Source organism: Dendroctonus ponderosae, unplaced genomic scaffold, assembly GCF_020466585.1.
Source record: "Dendroctonus ponderosae isolate FM_Combo_2020 unplaced genomic scaffold, Dpon_F_20191213v2 Dpon_F_20191213_1, whole genome shotgun sequence".
NCBI lineage: Eukaryota > Metazoa > Arthropoda > Insecta > Coleoptera > Curculionidae > Dendroctonus > Dendroctonus ponderosae.
Window position 1 is genome coordinate 24,500,003 of NW_026017110.1, and position 16,301 is coordinate 24,516,303.

The 16,301-nt window shown below is 34.8% G+C and overlaps 5 protein-coding genes across 14 annotated transcripts in view; 2 read left to right on the forward strand and 3 right to left on the reverse strand.

Moving 5' to 3' along the window:
• Positions 1-387: 387 nt before the first annotated feature.
• Positions 388-2,645, forward strand: LOC109535329 (histone deacetylase complex subunit SAP30 homolog). Its single transcript, XM_019901218.2, has 3 exons — positions 388-813; positions 1,753-1,968; positions 2,155-2,645. The coding sequence occupies exons 1-3, from the start codon at positions 643-645 to the stop codon at positions 2,284-2,286; spliced, it is 519 nt and encodes a 172-aa protein (XP_019756777.1). The 5' UTR covers positions 388-642; the 3' UTR covers positions 2,287-2,645.
• LOC109535328 (exosome complex component RRP45) lies at positions 1,961-4,841 on the reverse strand. Its single transcript, XM_048670611.1, has 8 exons — positions 4,635-4,841; positions 4,482-4,576; positions 4,060-4,282; positions 3,761-3,981; positions 3,476-3,697; positions 3,264-3,415; positions 3,006-3,179; positions 1,961-2,757 (listed from the first exon to the last, which is right to left on the reverse strand). The coding sequence occupies exons 1-8, from the start codon at positions 4,707-4,709 to the stop codon at positions 2,636-2,638; spliced, it is 1,284 nt and encodes a 427-aa protein (XP_048526568.1). The 5' UTR covers positions 4,710-4,841; the 3' UTR covers positions 1,961-2,635.
• A 188-nt stretch (positions 4,842-5,029) lies between these two features.
• Positions 5,030-16,301, forward strand: part of LOC109535327 (cuticle protein 21) — a 29,838-nt gene continuing 18,566 nt past the window's right edge. For 2 of the 3 annotated variants that reach the window (XM_048670616.1, XM_019901213.2), the window contains exons 1-4: positions 5,030-5,329; positions 5,682-5,792; positions 7,000-7,122; positions 7,365-7,719. Coding sequence is in view for 2 of the 3 variants with exons in the window: in XM_019901213.2 (XP_019756772.2) it covers positions 5,197-5,329; positions 5,682-5,792; positions 7,000-7,122; positions 7,365-7,719 (722 nt within the window). In the remaining variant the exon portion in view is untranslated. Of the gene's footprint in view, positions 5,330-5,681; positions 5,793-6,999; positions 7,123-7,364; positions 7,720-8,063; positions 9,283-16,301 lie in introns of those variants that run through there. The other variant, XM_019901214.2, reaches the window with a different exon arrangement.
• LOC109540093 (tetraspanin-7) lies at positions 9,091-11,272 on the reverse strand. 6 transcript variants are annotated; one of them, XM_019908339.2, is made up of 6 exons: positions 11,096-11,268; positions 10,565-10,734; positions 10,004-10,189; positions 9,595-9,879; positions 9,425-9,538; positions 9,091-9,366 (listed from the first exon to the last, which is right to left on the reverse strand). In XM_019908339.2, the coding sequence occupies exons 2-6, from the start codon at positions 10,664-10,666 to the stop codon at positions 9,313-9,315; spliced, it is 741 nt and encodes a 246-aa protein (XP_019763898.2). In that variant the 5' UTR covers positions 10,667-10,734; positions 11,096-11,268; the 3' UTR covers positions 9,091-9,312. The 6 variants fall into 6 exon arrangements, with proteins under 6 accessions (XP_019763898.2, XP_019763870.2, XP_019763878.2 ...); XM_019908311.2 differs by having other exon boundaries at positions 9,091-9,538; positions 11,096-11,272; XM_019908319.2 differs by having other exon boundaries at positions 9,091-9,538; positions 10,565-10,908; positions 11,096-11,267.
• LOC109543110 (phosphoserine aminotransferase) overlaps positions 15,528-16,301 on the reverse strand; it is a 65,828-nt gene continuing 65,054 nt past the window's right edge. For all 3 annotated transcript variants that reach the window (XM_048670612.1, XM_048670613.1, XM_048670614.1), the window contains exons 7-8: positions 16,108-16,277; positions 15,528-16,040 (exon numbers count right to left, since the gene is read on the reverse strand). In XM_048670612.1, coding sequence (XP_048526569.1) covers positions 15,668-16,040; positions 16,108-16,277 — 543 coding nt within the window. In that variant the 3' untranslated portion in view covers positions 15,528-15,667. The remainder of the gene's footprint in view (positions 16,041-16,107; positions 16,278-16,301) is intronic.

Sequence of the window (16,301 nt, forward strand, 5' to 3'; positions counted from 1 at the left end):
ATTTCACTCAGGTAGAGTGGCAACCCTGACCCACAAATTTAGGGATATTTTCATTTCTTCTCCATCAATTCCTGATCTGACAGTCTTAATTTGAATTTTACATCAACATAAACATTGAAATGTTTGATTTATTGTATTATTTAAGTTTATTTGCCCTATTCCAGCAATTTTCTTACTAATGATTGATTTATTGATGCAAATAGAAAGTCTGAAAAGGGAGCAATTCCACTTTGGTAATTCAGGCTTGTGTGCAAAGCACTAAATATAGGAGGTTTCCGTAAGTTTTTCATATATTCCTTAGAACAATTTCCTAATTTTGCGTAAAACTGGAATTATATTTTTGAAATCAATCTAATTTTAACGAGCGCGACACGTCGTACCACGTGACATTGCTAGTGACGTCCCCATATTGATTGCTTGTTGACGTTCGCCTGGCCTGTAAAAGTCATGTAGGTGCGCTTATCAGTGAGGAAAAAAGAGAAACAACAAAATAAATACTCGCAAAAGCCGCAGTGCATTAGATGTGAAATTTCTGAATGAATTGAATAGAAAAGTTATCCGCAAAACATCTGTTATGGCCGTTTAATCAAGAGTGACCCAAAATGATGGCAGCTACCTAAGGTGGAACACAGGTTTTAGATAATGAACGGTTTTAGTACTGGAGAGGAAGATTCACGAGGTCCCACGGACCAGATTTGCTGTCTTATTGATGCAGGGGAGAGGTGCGTTAAATCTGCCGGCAACGCTTCTTATAGTAAAAGAATACAGAAGACCGTGACCCAGAGGAAACTCAATCTGTTGTTGGATAACGCTGTAAGTAGGCCTCCTTTCAACTACTGTTTCATGTTCACTTCGGTTTATGCATTTTGCCTTCATAACTACAGCAATCTTTCCAGTTAGAATGCCGGCACATTTGTAGAATACCACGTGAGTAAAAGGCATGCTTTATATCCTCCAATTTTCCAAGCACTTGTTACGCAAGGAGGCAGGTTTGAGTCATTAGTTAAACTGCTACTATTAACATGTCAGAAATCATGAGGTATCGGCTAGTTGCATAATTTACTACAGTTGCCGAAAATTTCCAGTTGTTTTAGCCAGTTCTGCTGCATTTTGGTATCAATGCGTGCTTTTTTTCCTTTGCTGTGGTGTAATTCAAAAGAAAATGCCGCCAAATCCTGGGAGTATACTCCAAAAGTAGCAGAAATTATACAGAACAGACAAAGTGTCTTCAGCTCAAAAGAGTACTATTAATTACTTCCATTCCACACTGTTGATTAACACGATTTTGTCAGATGTTGATTTTCTATTTTCTCATTCAAGTTGCGAATACATTTTGTTTTAAACAAACATTATTCGAATTCTTTGTCATTAATTAGTTACCTAACGATTTCTATAATTTCTTTCGATTTTACGTAGTGCAGTATGATCATCTTCATTTCTACTGTCCTATTTAATCTGCAGTTTCATACAGTTTGGGATCAAATGCTTTCGCAATTTAAGACAATTTAAATTAACCTAGTGTCAGTAGTTAAGTCGAATTTTGTTAATTATTGTCATTGTTTGCTGGAAGAGCGGAGTAGACTAACACTTAAACCCTAACAGAACTGTTTACGAAATTAATGTAGTGACAGAAAAATCAGAACATTTTGAGATAATTAAGTAAACTTTTTCCAGATATTGCATCAAATCCGTAAATGAATGCCTAAAATATACGAGAATTATGTTACATATACATATTTTTTTTCTTCGTAGGCAAGACATATTTATATTTGTGATTTTCACAAGATGATCATTCAGTGTGCGAGGACGAAACGCCGAAGGAAAGAGTCTGAAGAGGACAGCAATGAAACTGACACGGATATCCCTGAGGTGGATCTTTACCATCTGCAGGTGAATACCTTAAGGAGGTACAAAAGACATTATAAGGTACCTACTAGGCCTGGTCTGAATAAGGCGCAGCTTGCCGATGTAAGTAAATAACCATTTATTAATTCGTTTTTTACAATATCTAATAAATCTATTTTTTATTTGATTGAAACTTTTTATCTATTTGGGTTTTATTTAACAATACAATCATAAAAGAAAAATCACAATGCAAATAGATATTTCAATTTTGATTAAGTTAAGCTATACCGAAACAATTTTTTCCAATAGAATCTTATGAAACACTTTAAAACCATACCGGTCAAGGAAACCGATGTGGTCACCTTCTTTATCTACACGGTCAAAACAAACGGCAATAAGCTGGATCAGAAGAATGGTTTAAACAATAGCGACACAACCTAGAGATGGATATTTAATGTTTGTAATAAGTTTTAGAATAAAGCTTTTTTTCTTGAAAGTGCAAATTGTACGAGCACCTATTGTTCATGACAGAAATTTTTTTGAAGTTGTAGAAAATGTTTTTGTGGTACATTTTTAGAAAATATTATCTTCTATTTTACACTCTGATATGATTTTCTTATGCAAAACATGATGCATCAAAATGCTAAAATAAAACAGTCTAGAATCTAATTATTGTAATGTCGTAGCTTTAATTTAAGAACTATAAATGGATGCAATTCAAATAAAATTATTTTTATAATTTATAGAATTAGTAATAAAAATGTGGTTTTGCAACTAAATAAAATCAGTGTCACGTTGAACCTTTTATTTTCTTTGATAATCGTTTTGTTGACTTCTTCTGCTGCTCAGGGAAGAGCACTTCTAGCTTTTCTTCGTCTTCGCTGTCTGAATTTTCCAGGTTCACGGTTGCAACTACAAACGACATTATTGGACTGTCTAATTATAGAAACACGATAAACTTTCGGAAGATATAACCTTTTATAGTTTACGCTCCGAATATCAAAATTAGCCAGAATTTGGCCAAAACTCAACTTTTTAAATCACATGAAGGCACCAAAGTATTAATAATAGTACAGCAGAAATGCCAGAGATAAGAAGATAATTCAAGATAAGTAAGAATTCAACCCAAGAATATTAAATCGATTGAATTAATATCAAACCTTTTTGTGTAGCGATGTGAACATCATCATTTGGAGGTTGATCTTCATCGCTTTCAACCACAATCCAATTAGATGCATCGTTATTTGGTATTAACTCGGCAGTTCCGCCGTCTATTTTCATTATAACGTCAGGATTTTTTATTGACCCCTTTTCATCGGTTTCCATCTCAATAGCTAGCAAAAGAAAACATATTTTTACTTTTACATTCTCTCATTATCACTTATAGAAAATTCATGAAATAAAAAAATGAATCTTACAGTCAACATTTTCCTCTTTCACTTTTTTTTGTTTCTTCTTTTTGAGTTTTGCAGTCTTCCAATGATCTAAACACACACTCAAAGCTGCAAGTGGTTCTTCTTTTAGCTCTTTTGATTCAAGTACATGGAATCCGGTGTCTTTCATTGCTAATCTACAATAGATGGTCTTTCAATTAAAAATAAACCTGTTGAAATAATCTGTAGAAACCCACTTGTCGTTCGTGTCTTTTTCTACAGCTGCTTTAATTATTTCGACTACACATCCAGCTCTTTTCGACGCCTTATTTGTGGTCTCCAAGATTATGTCGGTGGATAGCTCAGCTTTTCCACCTAAATGAAGCCCGCATAGTTCTTTATAGGCATTGAGTCCAACACTCAAAAATGCTTCAGCTACTCTCTCCTCTAATAAAGTGGGATCAGCCACAATGAATTTTCTAAAGTTGAAAAAATCGACTGTAAGCACTAGCTAATGAGTAGTTTCATATAAAAGTTATTACCCTCCAGAAAATATGGCATATGATATACACACTGGATAGTGATGTATTACAGTTGGTATTGGATCTCTTTCTTTAATGCTGTGAATTTTAAACTCCATTCCATCACATGACACGTCAGGTCTTCTGAAATGCGCCAAAGCCGCTAATGCTGCTATCGAAGCGCAATCTAGAATGTTTCCTTCATGGTTGAGAAGATTTACATCTACTCTGATTGACCACACCTAATCAATTAAGGTAGGTATAATTGGATGGAAGTCTGTCCAGTGTTAGTATGCGATGCTTGATAGCTTTTCACTCACCCTTTCGTTCATTTTCACGCACAAACTCTCCAAATCAACTGCCTTCGAATCGTAGATGCATTTCTCTAATAATCTATTTAGTTGGGAGTTCAATTCAGATTGTCTTCCGACTTGAAAATTCGGGTCCCCCATGGTATTTAATTCAAGATTGATACTCAGGATGCCTTCACTAGGCCTGGAGGCTTTGGGCAGTTGAAGCTCACAAGATACTTGTGCTAATACTCTAAAATGTGTTAAGTTAAGTAGCAAAACATTTGATTCAGACTGTTGATTGAATGAGATCTTTAGCAAAGCGCCATTATTTGAAAATATGGTTTAACCGGATTTTTATTGCCGTTCTAATGAGATTTGACTTTAACTTGTCATAAGATTTCCAAAAATGTTATTATGTATAAAAGTAGCTAATCGTCTATACTGCTTACTTTGTTTTTCCCAAACTGACGAAGCAAGAGCCCCAATCTTTGCCAAATTGGATTTCTAGGTCCCGAAACTCATCAAAAGCCCTTCCATCTAGTCTCTGAAAAATTAAAGACATTTCCAAAATGGGGCTTCTCTCAGAAGCTTTAAACTATCACCTTCCATTCTGTTAAATTTTTAACCAGAAATAGCTTTTCTGCGTTAGATATTATTGTCTTTCTCACATGCGACATTTTCACAAAGTTTTCAAAACATTTGTAGGTTAAGTTTGCCGCACAGACTACATACTATACGGTTTGCCGTAGAAGAGGTTAAATGGTCGCTGTATAGTGTCTGGCCTTCGGGTATTTTAGAAATGGAAAAAACCTGAAAATTAACAAGAAATACACCGCAAATCTGTTGTCGTAAATTTAATTGAGTGCGCCGGTATCAAAATTTATAAAAAATAACTTAACGTTCAATAAATAAAATTATTTACATAAAAAGGTGTGGCATTGCCCGGAAGATAACGCTTAAAACCACGAACATTGAACACACTCCAGGCACCACCCAAGGTTTGTTTTCAATTCATTGTCAATTTTCATAAAAATTCAACAAACTGTCACACTTTTTCATAAAATTGGGCTTAAAGTCTGATAAAAATAGGTGCACAATGATTTACATTTAGTTTGAACCGTTATTATGTAGAGGTAGTGATTTCGGGAACGGAAAATTTGTCCTATGACTGGTGCCAGCGTTCAGTTTAATCATCCGCCTGCTCCCCTATTCAATGTCCAAGGGGGGGCCCCAATTAATTGTGTTCTGGCGGAGGCTGCTGCACCCCCTTCTTATGAAGATGCAATTAACCCTAACGGTAAGCACAAATCATTTGCTGATCTCATTAGTAGCCACTGAACCCAGTGAATACCAAAAGGGTAATAGCAACCGCAATTTCTTTTAGTAAAAAATGTGCAGGACTCTTGCAAAATTGTGTAAAAATACCATTTTATTGATGCAAATTGTACATGGTTAAAAAATCATCTTAGGAATTTAGAAAGGTACATGTTTGCACTTTCAGTAACCTCTACAGCTATTTGCAATGATGAATTAATTTAACTTAACATATCATTAACATGTTGCACTTACTTGAAATGCGAATAATTAATTACCAGACGACAAAGTAATTGATTCTAAATAGTAGATAGGTAATAAGCTGATTGTTTCAGCGCCACCTCCATCATATGATTCCCTTTTCGGAAGGGTGAGGGAAGCCCAAAAGACCAGCAAAGGGGTGGTGGATTTTCTTAAGAATGTTATCGTTATAGTCCTAGGCACTTGTGAGTATTTAGCAGAAATCAACATCATTTATCACCCAATTTGATGATACCAAAGCTAATAATAAAATTATTATTGCCAATTATTGATATAAAATTGCATTTTTTATGTTGTATAAAATCACTAAAAGTGCTAAATCCGCCGTATCAAGGGCGGGATTCTTTTGAAGTGTTGTTGCTCATATCAGCAAATCTTGACCTAATTAGGTATTTAGAAACTAGAGTTATTTTTATTGGAAATCTTTTCAACACAAAGAAGATGATGATGTAATTGGGTATTTAAAGTAATGATAAGCCATGATTATTCATGTAATATGTCTAGTCATATTTCGGAAATATTATAAATTAATCGAGTCTAAATGAATTAGTTTTGTTTGGCACACACTTTTTGACTGTTTTAATTTTTTACTGGTTTTTTTGATGAATTTTTTCGTATCAGTTAATATGTAATCCACTTTGCTTTGTTGCTGTGTATGAAGAATAACGATTTGCGAAAAATTCCAAAAGAATTGACCACTAATTCATATTAATGGATTCATTTTTAAGCCATTGCGTACGTGCATATTGTTAGGTTCCATCGAGACTTATCATCAAATTGTTTAATTTGTTTAAAAAACAAAAGGTTCGCATAGGTCGAATGAAATGTTTTCGTTGATATCACTTTTTGATACAATTTAACGGTGATAAATTGTTGGATGAATGAAGTAACTACATATTAAGAAAATAATCAAAAAAGTACCTAAATATAAATTAAGTACAAAATCACGTTATTTTAGCAAGAGCGATTAATCAGCAGCAAGAAGCAGAGAAGACAGTACATAAAGGTCCCCATTGAGTTTACATTATGCCAGTGAGCGCTTAACCAATTTAAACTGCTTATTCTTTTTTGGTGTGCGAACTTTTGAGCTTTTATGAAATTTTGAATAAAAAATAATTCACTATGAAGGTTATAAAATTCCGAAAGAAGCAGCAAGCTTTTTTTCAAAACCCGGAACATTTGGAAGTTTCATTGATATTTATTCTATAACGTAAGGGATTCCATTTATTTTAAATTTAGTTTCAGAAACATTGCATTTAAGAAACAAGAATTTTGCAAAGATTTTTATTTCTATTAATTATAAAAATGTTTTATTTGTAAAGAACATGTTTTCTATAATAAATTTATTCGATCTCCACTGACTCATTGTAATTTCTTTTTTTTTGTATATAGTGGGCTGTTCTATTATATTAGGAGTAACCATAGTCATTCCAATATGCATGATAGTCATGGGCTCAATTTACTTGCACGAGTGTCCTCAAGGAGAATACATTCCAGTATATTTACTTGTTGGAGGTAATTATGCAATACAAAGTTTTTTTTTACTTTTCTCACGTCTTTAATAAAAGACGTGAGGAAATGTCTTTTTTAAAGACAAAAATTTTTGAGGCAAAATACCCAACAAGAAGTTTGTAAGAAAATGAATCCGCCTCAACAATATAGAACTTATCTAATTTTTTTTTGTTATTTAAGTTACATTAAGAATCTGATTGAAACGTAACTAGTTTCAAAGCCTTCTAATTAATGCTTTTTTGCAGGAATATTTGGTATTCTAAAGCAGCTGCTTCATCTATCAGCCAGGGTAAGACAAACTGAAGAAGCACGACAAGAAGAAAACTTGAGGCAGTCACCTACGCAAAACCTGTTGAACTGTTTCATGTTGGGCTGGTTCATTATTGGCTCAGTTTGGGTGTACAAAGAATATGAACCAAATTATGACCCAACATCGAGTCAGTATTGCAACAAGAATTTGTACGGTTTTGCCTTCTGGTTAATCACTTCCGTCTATATTATATTGGGATTCATCACGCTGTTCTTGTGTTCTATCAGTTTTGCCACTGTTGTATTTCACACAGATCGACGAGATGATCGTGAGCACAGAAGTCGAATATGGTAAGAAAAGTGTTCTTATTCGGTCTCTTTGTGTTTTTTGTCAATGTTCACTGAAGTCTTCGAGTATTACCTGATCTGCTTAATGAAGTACACGGGAAAAAATCAGACTTTAACACGCATTAATAATTTGCAGTCTATGCATGATATTAAGAATAATGTGGATATTTTCATTATTTTAAGCTATTTGTCGAGGTTTTTGTATAATTGATACCGACGAGGTACACAGCTGATCTTAGTTCGGACATTTATTTGATTGATTACTACGATGAAATCAGATGATTTCCCCAATAAAGATAAAAATAACAAAGCGATAAACGGCTAATTTTCAGTCATTGCATTTATAGATTTTTTTGGACTGGAAGGTGAAGCAGACTCTCCAGTATCTTGAACTAGGTGAAAGCAATCAATTGTGTTGTCTAAACTTATTTGGACTGCGCTACCGAAAAGTGTGTTCATTTAAATTCTAATTAGATCAACGACGACTATTTTTTAATTTTTTCATTGTATCGAAAAAGCTATTGTGCCAAAATATTATTATCAAGCCAGAAATTGGCCAGTTATCTACAGAAAATTGTTTTTGCAAGCACAATGCGTCGTTGGTCACACATTTATGTTTTAACCATCTGTGATAAGATACATTAATTTAGGATACATTGTCGCTAGGACTAAGAGGCGTAGAATAAACCTTCCATAGATGTTTTTTATAATTCCTTCCATATAGTTGTTGTTGGATACATTTTTGAATGATATAGAACTGTAAATATTGCTTTTTGCAAAAATTGCTTTTTGTTAGTTAATACTAAGACAACTGAGCTTCTGTTGAGGTTTCTGTGTGGAAAATGTTGAAGTAGTTGTTATAGGTGCTTTTAACGTAAATGACCTGACTTCTTCTATAGCATTCATGTAGATGGTAGTTTAAAAGTAACAAAAACAAGTAATAAACATATTTTTAAATAGTCGTTTTTTACATGCATTTATTTCGATATAAACGTTGATTTTTAGTTTTTTAACTGCCCTCTTAAAATACCATGTGTACATGATTTGGTGTATTTTGTTGTGTAACTTGTAATTTTTTTAATTAATTTTATTAGCTATTGCTAACAGTTTCTAATATTGTAAAAGATAGTTGCTGCATACGTGAGCTATTTTGACCAACGCACTTGTATGCTCGAAATTTATAAGCTAAAGATCTTTTGTATGTTACAAGTTTTTCTACTAAAGGCGCCGAAAGTGTGAGGTTGGCATTTAGCTGTCCAAATGGGAAGCAACATTTTTTGTTGTAATTGTGGTTGTGGAAATTGTAGATCTCTCAACTACTTCGCAAATACTACAAATTTCAATACAGCTTGCCTTTAAGAAAAATATACGAAATTGCTGCTTTACTTGCTTAACGTATGTATTAGCAAATGTTCACATCTCTAATAGCTAATCTCCATTTTCTGCTTTCCGTTTTCCTACCAAACTGGGCAGAATGCGAAAATGTGAAGTAATAGTAAATCTAAAGTCTTTGGCGTCTGTTATTGTTCTTAGTTAAGTTCGCAATATATACAATTTTGTTATCTATGTATATTGTCTTGCTTTATGCGCTGCTAGTCATTTGTAGTAATCTGATATGAATACGCTCCCGATCATTGCAGCATTGAAGAACTAAAACATATACGATTTTCGGATTGTGGAATAAAATGCAGCTGATTTTGGTACTTACAACCATCAGAATCAGTAGCTGAGTTATAGATAAAGTTACGTTTGTGTGCCACGCAACGTTTTCTTGGATTCTTCGTCGACAGCCCCAGGGGTAAATGCCTTGGTTGCAATCACTCTAAAGAAAGTTGACTGGATTGAACTGATTGAACCGGAAAAATAAGTTTAGCTTACATTTGGACAGCAGGACGTTGGAATACCAAGAGACAAGTTCCCAAAGTCATAAATGTTAATCACTCCACAGCATCCGAATTTGGACTGAATACCGTCAAGTGTGACATTATTCTCCAAGGTTTCTTCATATGTTTGAATAACATCATATAGGGTGTTGTTGAGCAAATTAGTTGGCACCGTTGGCCCCAAGCGCAGGATATCATCATTACCTAGAAGCTTGTACTTTGTTCCTATAGAGTATCCTGTGAAGAGAAGTACAATGGCGATCATTTGCAGAACAAGGAACTGAAAAAGAAGAAATATCAAAGTTTGGTTTTTCACAGTGTTAAGCAATAACAACGTGGAATGGATAAAATTAATGGCTGAAATTGCATTTGTTATGTTGGTATAGAAAATAGTTTGTACTTACGATTAACAAATGGCTAAATTGATTTCGTCGGATAGCTATAGTCAAAAATATAGAAGGAAGCCCAATTAGAGCAGCAGGAATGTTGAAAAAAGTCGGATCCGTTATTATGTCCATGAAGTAGCTGTAAGCGAGTAATTTCCATGCAAGCGACCATATGCTTAGACCAAGAAGACTCACTCCTACGAACTGTAAATGAAGGAAAAGCCAACTATTTTGAGCAATTCTGCCACCAACTCACTGAAAATATTGCGCCACTTGAATAAAGCACGACATGCTCCGGCAACACTCCCGCGGAAAATGTTTTCAGCTTTATTTCATGACTTCTGTTACTGAGAGTATCAGAAGCATCCTCCTTTCTTTTACATAAGGGCGCGAATAAAAAGTTGCGAATCAAATCGCGCATTCTAGTTCGTTTGTGCTTCGTACCCAAAGAATACATTATTAAATGTGGGGATTTTATTGAAAGAATCACAATGACATTTAAATATTTTCTGGGATATACGGGGTGTTTTGCAGAAAAGGTGTGTTATTGCAAAAGTATTATAATTTATAAATACTTACTGCAACGAGACAGCTGGAGAAAATTAGCATGGCCTCTGCAATCGTGCATCTGGCAGCATATTTAAAGGGTTTTTGTTCGGTGGAATTAATTTCTTCTGCCATTCTATTCCAGGTTTTTAAAATGTGCTATTACTTCTTAACACCATCCCCTTGGACCATTCTGGGTCTTGCTAGAATAAAATGAAACTTAGTGCTTCAGAGTTAGTTCTGCTTTACACAAATTTAAAAGCGATTTGAGTATTGTAAAATTATTTCGGTATTTCAGCGCTAAAACCAGTTTCCACCATTCAGCCAGACATCTGATGAATTTAGGTTTTATCGCATTGATACGTGGGTACTTTAGTCTGTAATAAAAAAATTGGGCAAAGTATTTTTATTTTTTCGTCATACTTCCATGCAGTAATATTCTGTTTATTGATTTTATATCTGTAGTAGACTTATGGTAAATATAGAGATAATATCTTATCAGCTTCAAATGCCTGTACAATGAATCGGGATTCTTTAGTGGGTTAATATATCGGTAAAACTCACCTTTTACTACACCAGTTGGAACTTTTGGGATTTTTCTCTGCGTTTAATTCCGAAGCCACATTCCGTACTTTTTGCGCTAAAACGGGTGATCTGGGGACCAAACGCACGCATACTTATGAAAATGCCACAAAACACGAATCGTCTCAATGATTCGTCCTGAACAAACATCTCCTTATCGGTATCTTATCGACAATTGCCTATACTTGCTATAAATTGGGTCATGTCCGCAGGAACTAACATATTTTGAGTTAGAAGTCCATAATGTGTTTACTTTTAGCAATTTTAAATGAATAGAGTAAATCCTGGTTGGCGAAAAATTTTTGCCCCGATTTTTACTGGTTTGCATGGGGTCCAGTTCCTTCTGCCTCAATTGGTATAGAATAGGAGCGAAGCAATCTAAACCCAAATTGCCAGTGTTGTTGCTACTAGTTAGAGTTGCTATAGTTTGGTTTATTAGTGTTTTTGAAGTGAGTTGAACTCGGGAATCGTGACAATATTAAATCGATGTCGATGCCCGCCTGACTATACCATTTTCCTCAAGAGACTGAAAGATCTGCATACAAAAGACTTAGATAATACTATATAGAGCAAAAAGTCCATCTATACACAAACTGTGAACGGTTTATGGTTTTAGATTGTTCGGCTGCTTGTAACAATGCTGTTTCGCGTGTAATGAAGTAGAACTTACAACAATATTAACGCCATGCGCTGCTGGAAATTTACATTGAATGAAAGCTATTTTCATCACACCCTTTAGGAGAGGTGTTGATAACGTGGAAGACGTGGAAGTCTCAATTTGGAATGCAGATTAGCCGGTTTTAGCTGTTCTCCACTTCTCAACATTTAATTGTACGCGGTTGTTTTGTGGAAGACAAACAATATCAGATTTTTTTGTTGTCATAAATCAATTTTACATTAAAAGTGCAGTAGTAACGCCTTAACACCCTCTGGTCCCACCTACATGACCCACCAATGCCCATTTCCATACAGAGTTTTAGATTCCAATTTACCAAAGTGGAACTCGTCGGATTTTTACATGACCCGGTATATACGATTACATTATATCACATTAATGCAGTCATTTATTAGCACCGACCACGTTTCATGTTTTCGGTATTGGACAATTAATATTTCTCGGCTCTGAACAGCGAAATAAACATGTTCGTTTGGCACTGAATTGGCTTATCTTATGGAGTACCTACCTATCTTGAAACAGTGGCGCACTTTAGTTTTGTTAAATTTCTTTGATACATTCTTGCATAAAAAAGGGCATAAAAGGACAAATTCAAAGCATCGGTGTTGATTTGCAATTAACAAGTCAGCAAAGTCGATTTTTTTACGCAGTTAATTTACGATAGGCCTGAGTAACACTGTGCTGATTTGCGCTTTTGAGTTGTTGCCGCTCTCTGAGTTAATGAGTTTTAACGCATTGGTTAATGAGTTATAACTCATGGCCGGAGACGGAATTTTAATATCTAGCAAAAAAAGCCAGCAACATATTGCCCATACGATTGCTTGAAACTATTGGGTCCAAAACGCGAAAATTCGGAGATTTTGAAAACACTTTTTGCTTAAAATTCTCTCAGTTTGCCAGTATTTTACAGTAAAGCGTTAGGAAAAAACGCGTTGTTCTGTTTAGATCGATTTTCTCTAGAAATATTGACCTAAAAGTGAAGAAACCCCAGTTTCCAAGAGTTTTCCAAATAAATGATTATAAACTTTCGCTTTTTCCGTTCGGGGAAGTATTTTCGGAAAAATACCCAGACAGGTTTTGTCCATAATTCGAAGATGCGAAAAGTTTCCAAAAAAAACTTTAAATTTTTGTGATCGGTTGCTGAGAAAATCTTAATAATTTTCGGGAAAAAGCGGAAAAAATTTATTTTCGTTTTTGTCCCGAATTTGATGCTGAAAAAAGTTTTTGTAAAATTCCTACAAAGCTATAGATTTATCGTGTAATTTTTCGCGTAGGAGACCTCCAGATCGTCAGTATTTTAAGTGAAACGCTACAAAATAGGTGTTTTTGAGTGGAAAGTAAAGCAAAAACAATCAGTTAACACAAAAAAAACACAGTTTTTTTAACAAGCTTTACAGTCTTCAAAGGAATGGAGGTGACGAGTTTTCCAAATAATTTGTTATATACTTTCGCTGATTCTGTTCATTTTTTGATAGAAAATTATTTGATTCTTGTACCAAATTCGAAGCAGGAAAGAAATTTCGAAACTTTTTACAAAGCGACGACTGATTCGAAATTAATTTAATTTTTCGCGAAAAATATCTCAAGGCTGTCAGCATTTTTAAGTGAAACTTAAGAAAAACTGGAAAATTCTGAAGACATTAATTTACATTAATTAACAAGTTGCTCTTCAAATCAATCTAAAAACAAGTAAAAAAAGTCGTCAACATTTTCCCGGGACGAAGGAGGCGATATTCGAATAAAATTTATTTCATAATTTTTCGCGGAAAATACCTGAGGATTGATTGAAACTAATGGGTTTTTCGGGTTTTTAGGCCGTCGTTGGGTAGAATTTCTTCTTGACGTTTCGCAAGCACGAGTGGCTTGCATCTTCAGAAGTGGTTTGTTTGAAGGCTTACACTGTTCTGATCATCACATTTTTTAACAAACTCCAGTTTTCAGAGGAATGTAAGTGAGTTCTCTCTCTCCTATTCAGTTCGTTTTTTGACAGAAAATTATTTGATTTTTGTGCCAAATTTGAAGCTGGAGAGGAATTTCGAAACTTTTTACAAAGTTATGAAGGAGCCGAGTGTTCTAACAAAATTTACTTCATAATTTTTAGCAAAAAATATCTTAAGATTGTCAGCATTTTTAGCTGAATGTTTAGAAAATTGAACATTTAGAAAAAAAGAGTAACTTTGCTAAAACTGAAAAATTTTGAAATTTTGAAGAAATTTTAAAAATATCACTGATAAATGGCCCTTAAAATAAATCTAAAAACAAGTAAAAAAGTCATCAGCATTTTCCCAGCAACGGAACTGAGTTACTGCGCCGGTGCGTTGGGTTGGCGGACCAAGCCATGTGAGTAGGACTGCGCCGACTCCTAAAAATTCATAGTTACCCAGGCATAATTTACGAAGTACATTTTTTAACTCCGTTCGTAAACTTTGATGTATCTATTTTCTCTATTCATTCAACTGGAATCATTTAGTCAAGAAAATATGGTTTTCGTAATTGGCTTATTTACAAACTTCAAAAGAGCCTGTAAGACTTTGGCGTAGAAGAAAACTTTTTTAACCAGATGAAACCGCGGAATCTTAGAAAATCTATGAATGCTTTTTGCAAACATACAGCCACTGGTAAACCTACGAATCAATATTTTGTAAAATATACAATGAATTTGCGAGTTTTCCTTAATGCTAACTACAAGGAGTAAAAAATATGTTTGCAAGTAAGGCACGGAATAAAATGGCTTGTCATGTATAATGGTTACAGTAAATTGCCATAAATATTACGATGCATTATTTTGCTTTAAATATTCGCATAAAAGGCCCATTTACTCGGTGAGTCAAGCAGGAATCGAAGAAAACTGCACAAACAATTTGTCTCTTAGATTCTTCCATGTTTTTTGTATTTTTGCGTTGTCAGCAAGTGCTCTTAAGTAAAAGTGTTATTCGTGAAACTAACCGGGAAATACACTTAGAAAACTACACTTGAAATATTCGTATAGTTTTTTTGAGTAAATAATTCTCGATAAACCGATTCCAACCAAACCAACATGTGTTGCACGCACAATTTTGCAAACTAATCAAAAAACATTTAATTCCAGTGGAACTTTTCAAACTGAAGATGTTTGGGTTTGGTTGGAACTGAAGAGCTTGAGATGAGCAGAAATATTTTCAGATAATTACAAAGACTCTAGCGGATAAAATAAACACGCAAACAATCTTGAGCTTTGTCATTAAAATGCAGTTTACATCAACTTTCTTTTATCCTGCACTCGCTTTTGCTGTGCTACTTTAGTTGAAGAAAAAAAACGTTGATTCATCTACGCCTCTGTCCAAGTTTTCATTAGTCGCGTCGCTTTCTGAATGATTAATTAATTAATCTCTTCGGAATGACCATCAGTCACTGCGCCCTTAATTTACATCGTTAGCTTATCTCGCTGTTTTCTTGATTGTCTCATTCGGCGAGCGGAGGAGTACTCGAGAACATTACTGAAAGTTTAAATCACTGTCCTACGATGAAATACACTGATATTTCCTTTCATAATAATCGACTGTGATTCTTCAGTGTAATCAGTTAAAGGCTTAAGTGCTGTTGGGCTCGTTAGTCGTTAGAAATTCTAGGAGACTTGCTGCATTTGAGGGTATCAAATTTTTCAAGCTTTATTAATTTTCGACGCAATAGTTGTTCTGTTGCATTCTAGTTTCATTTGGTATCGCAAAAATTCCTGTCATATGGAGAATGACACGTTGATTTGGGGTGTGAAGCGCAATTTTTTTTATTAATGTTCATTCACACATTCACATTAGGAGCTCAAAAAAAAACATCGATACAAACCGAAAAATGTTTCAACTGTCCCAAACTGTGAACATTTTTAAATGTTCTATAATTTTCTAGCCAGTTTCCGAGTGATTTTTTAGAAATTCCTTCATAAAATCAATCAATATGAGCAGATCTTCGTATGAAACGGCATTATATAGAGACACTCTGATTCCTCCAACCAAACTGTGGCCTTTCAGCTGGTACATGCCCTTTTCTTCAGCTTCTCTTAAAAATTCCTCCTCTAACCCTTCATCGCCATTCTTTATGCGGATGGGCACATTCGTCTTGCTGCGGTTCCGCACAGGCACTGAGTTCTGGTAAAAACCGCTTGAACCGTCAATCGTGGTATAAAGCAATTCGCTTTTCCTCTTGGATTGTTCTTCCATCGCTTCCAAACCGCCATGGGATTTTACCCATTCCAGAACTTTGCCGAAGAGATACACCCTGGAATAGTAATATCCACTTTAAGGATCCATCTATTTCAACTGACTTCGTCAGTTGAAGAACTTACGCAAATACTGGAGGAGTATTTAAAATAGAGGCATAATTTGAGAGAAGCTCAAAGTTGAGGATGGAAGGGCATATGTCCATTGCGCGCCCTAATAGGTCTTCCCGGATGATGACTATACCCAGTCCTGCAGTTCCAAGGTTTTTCTGAACTGCTGCTATGATTACCCCGAACTGAAGCAAGAGTAGTCAACTCAT

Bases quoted from the DNA above. Each gene is read 5' to 3' on its own strand.
- LOC109535329 (XM_019901218.2), top strand. From the start codon at position 643: ATGAACGGTTTTAGTACTGGAGAGGAAGATTCACGAGGTCCCACGGAC. The intron at 814-1,752 runs GTAAGTAGGCCT...TTTTCTTCGTAG, and splicing joins ATCTGTTGTTGGATAACGCT to GCAAGACATATTTATATTTG. The intron at 1,969-2,154 runs GTAAGTAAATAA...TTTTTCCAATAG, and splicing joins ATAAGGCGCAGCTTGCCGAT to AATCTTATGAAACACTTTAA.
- LOC109535328 (XM_048670611.1), bottom strand. From the start codon at position 4,709: ATGTCGCATGTGAGAAAGACAATAATATCTAACGCAGAAAAGCTATTT. The intron at 3,982-4,059 runs GTGAGTGAAAAG...TTAATTGATTAG, and splicing joins GCGTGAAAATGAACGAAAGG to GTGTGGTCAATCAGAGTAGA. The intron at 2,758-3,005 runs GTTTGATATTAA...TGTCGTTTGTAG, and splicing joins TCACATCGCTACACAAAAAG to TTGCAACCGTGAACCTGGAA.
- LOC109540093 (XM_019908294.2), bottom strand. From the start codon at position 10,442: ATGTATTCTTTGGGTACGAAGCACAAACGAACTAGAATGCGCGATTTG. The intron at 9,880-10,003 runs GTAAGTACAAAC...CTTCTTTTTCAG, and splicing joins AATTTAGCCATTTGTTAATC to TTCCTTGTTCTGCAAATGAT. The intron at 9,539-9,594 runs GTAAGCTAAACT...AACTTTCTTTAG, and splicing joins CAACGTCCTGCTGTCCAAAT to AGTGATTGCAACCAAGGCAT.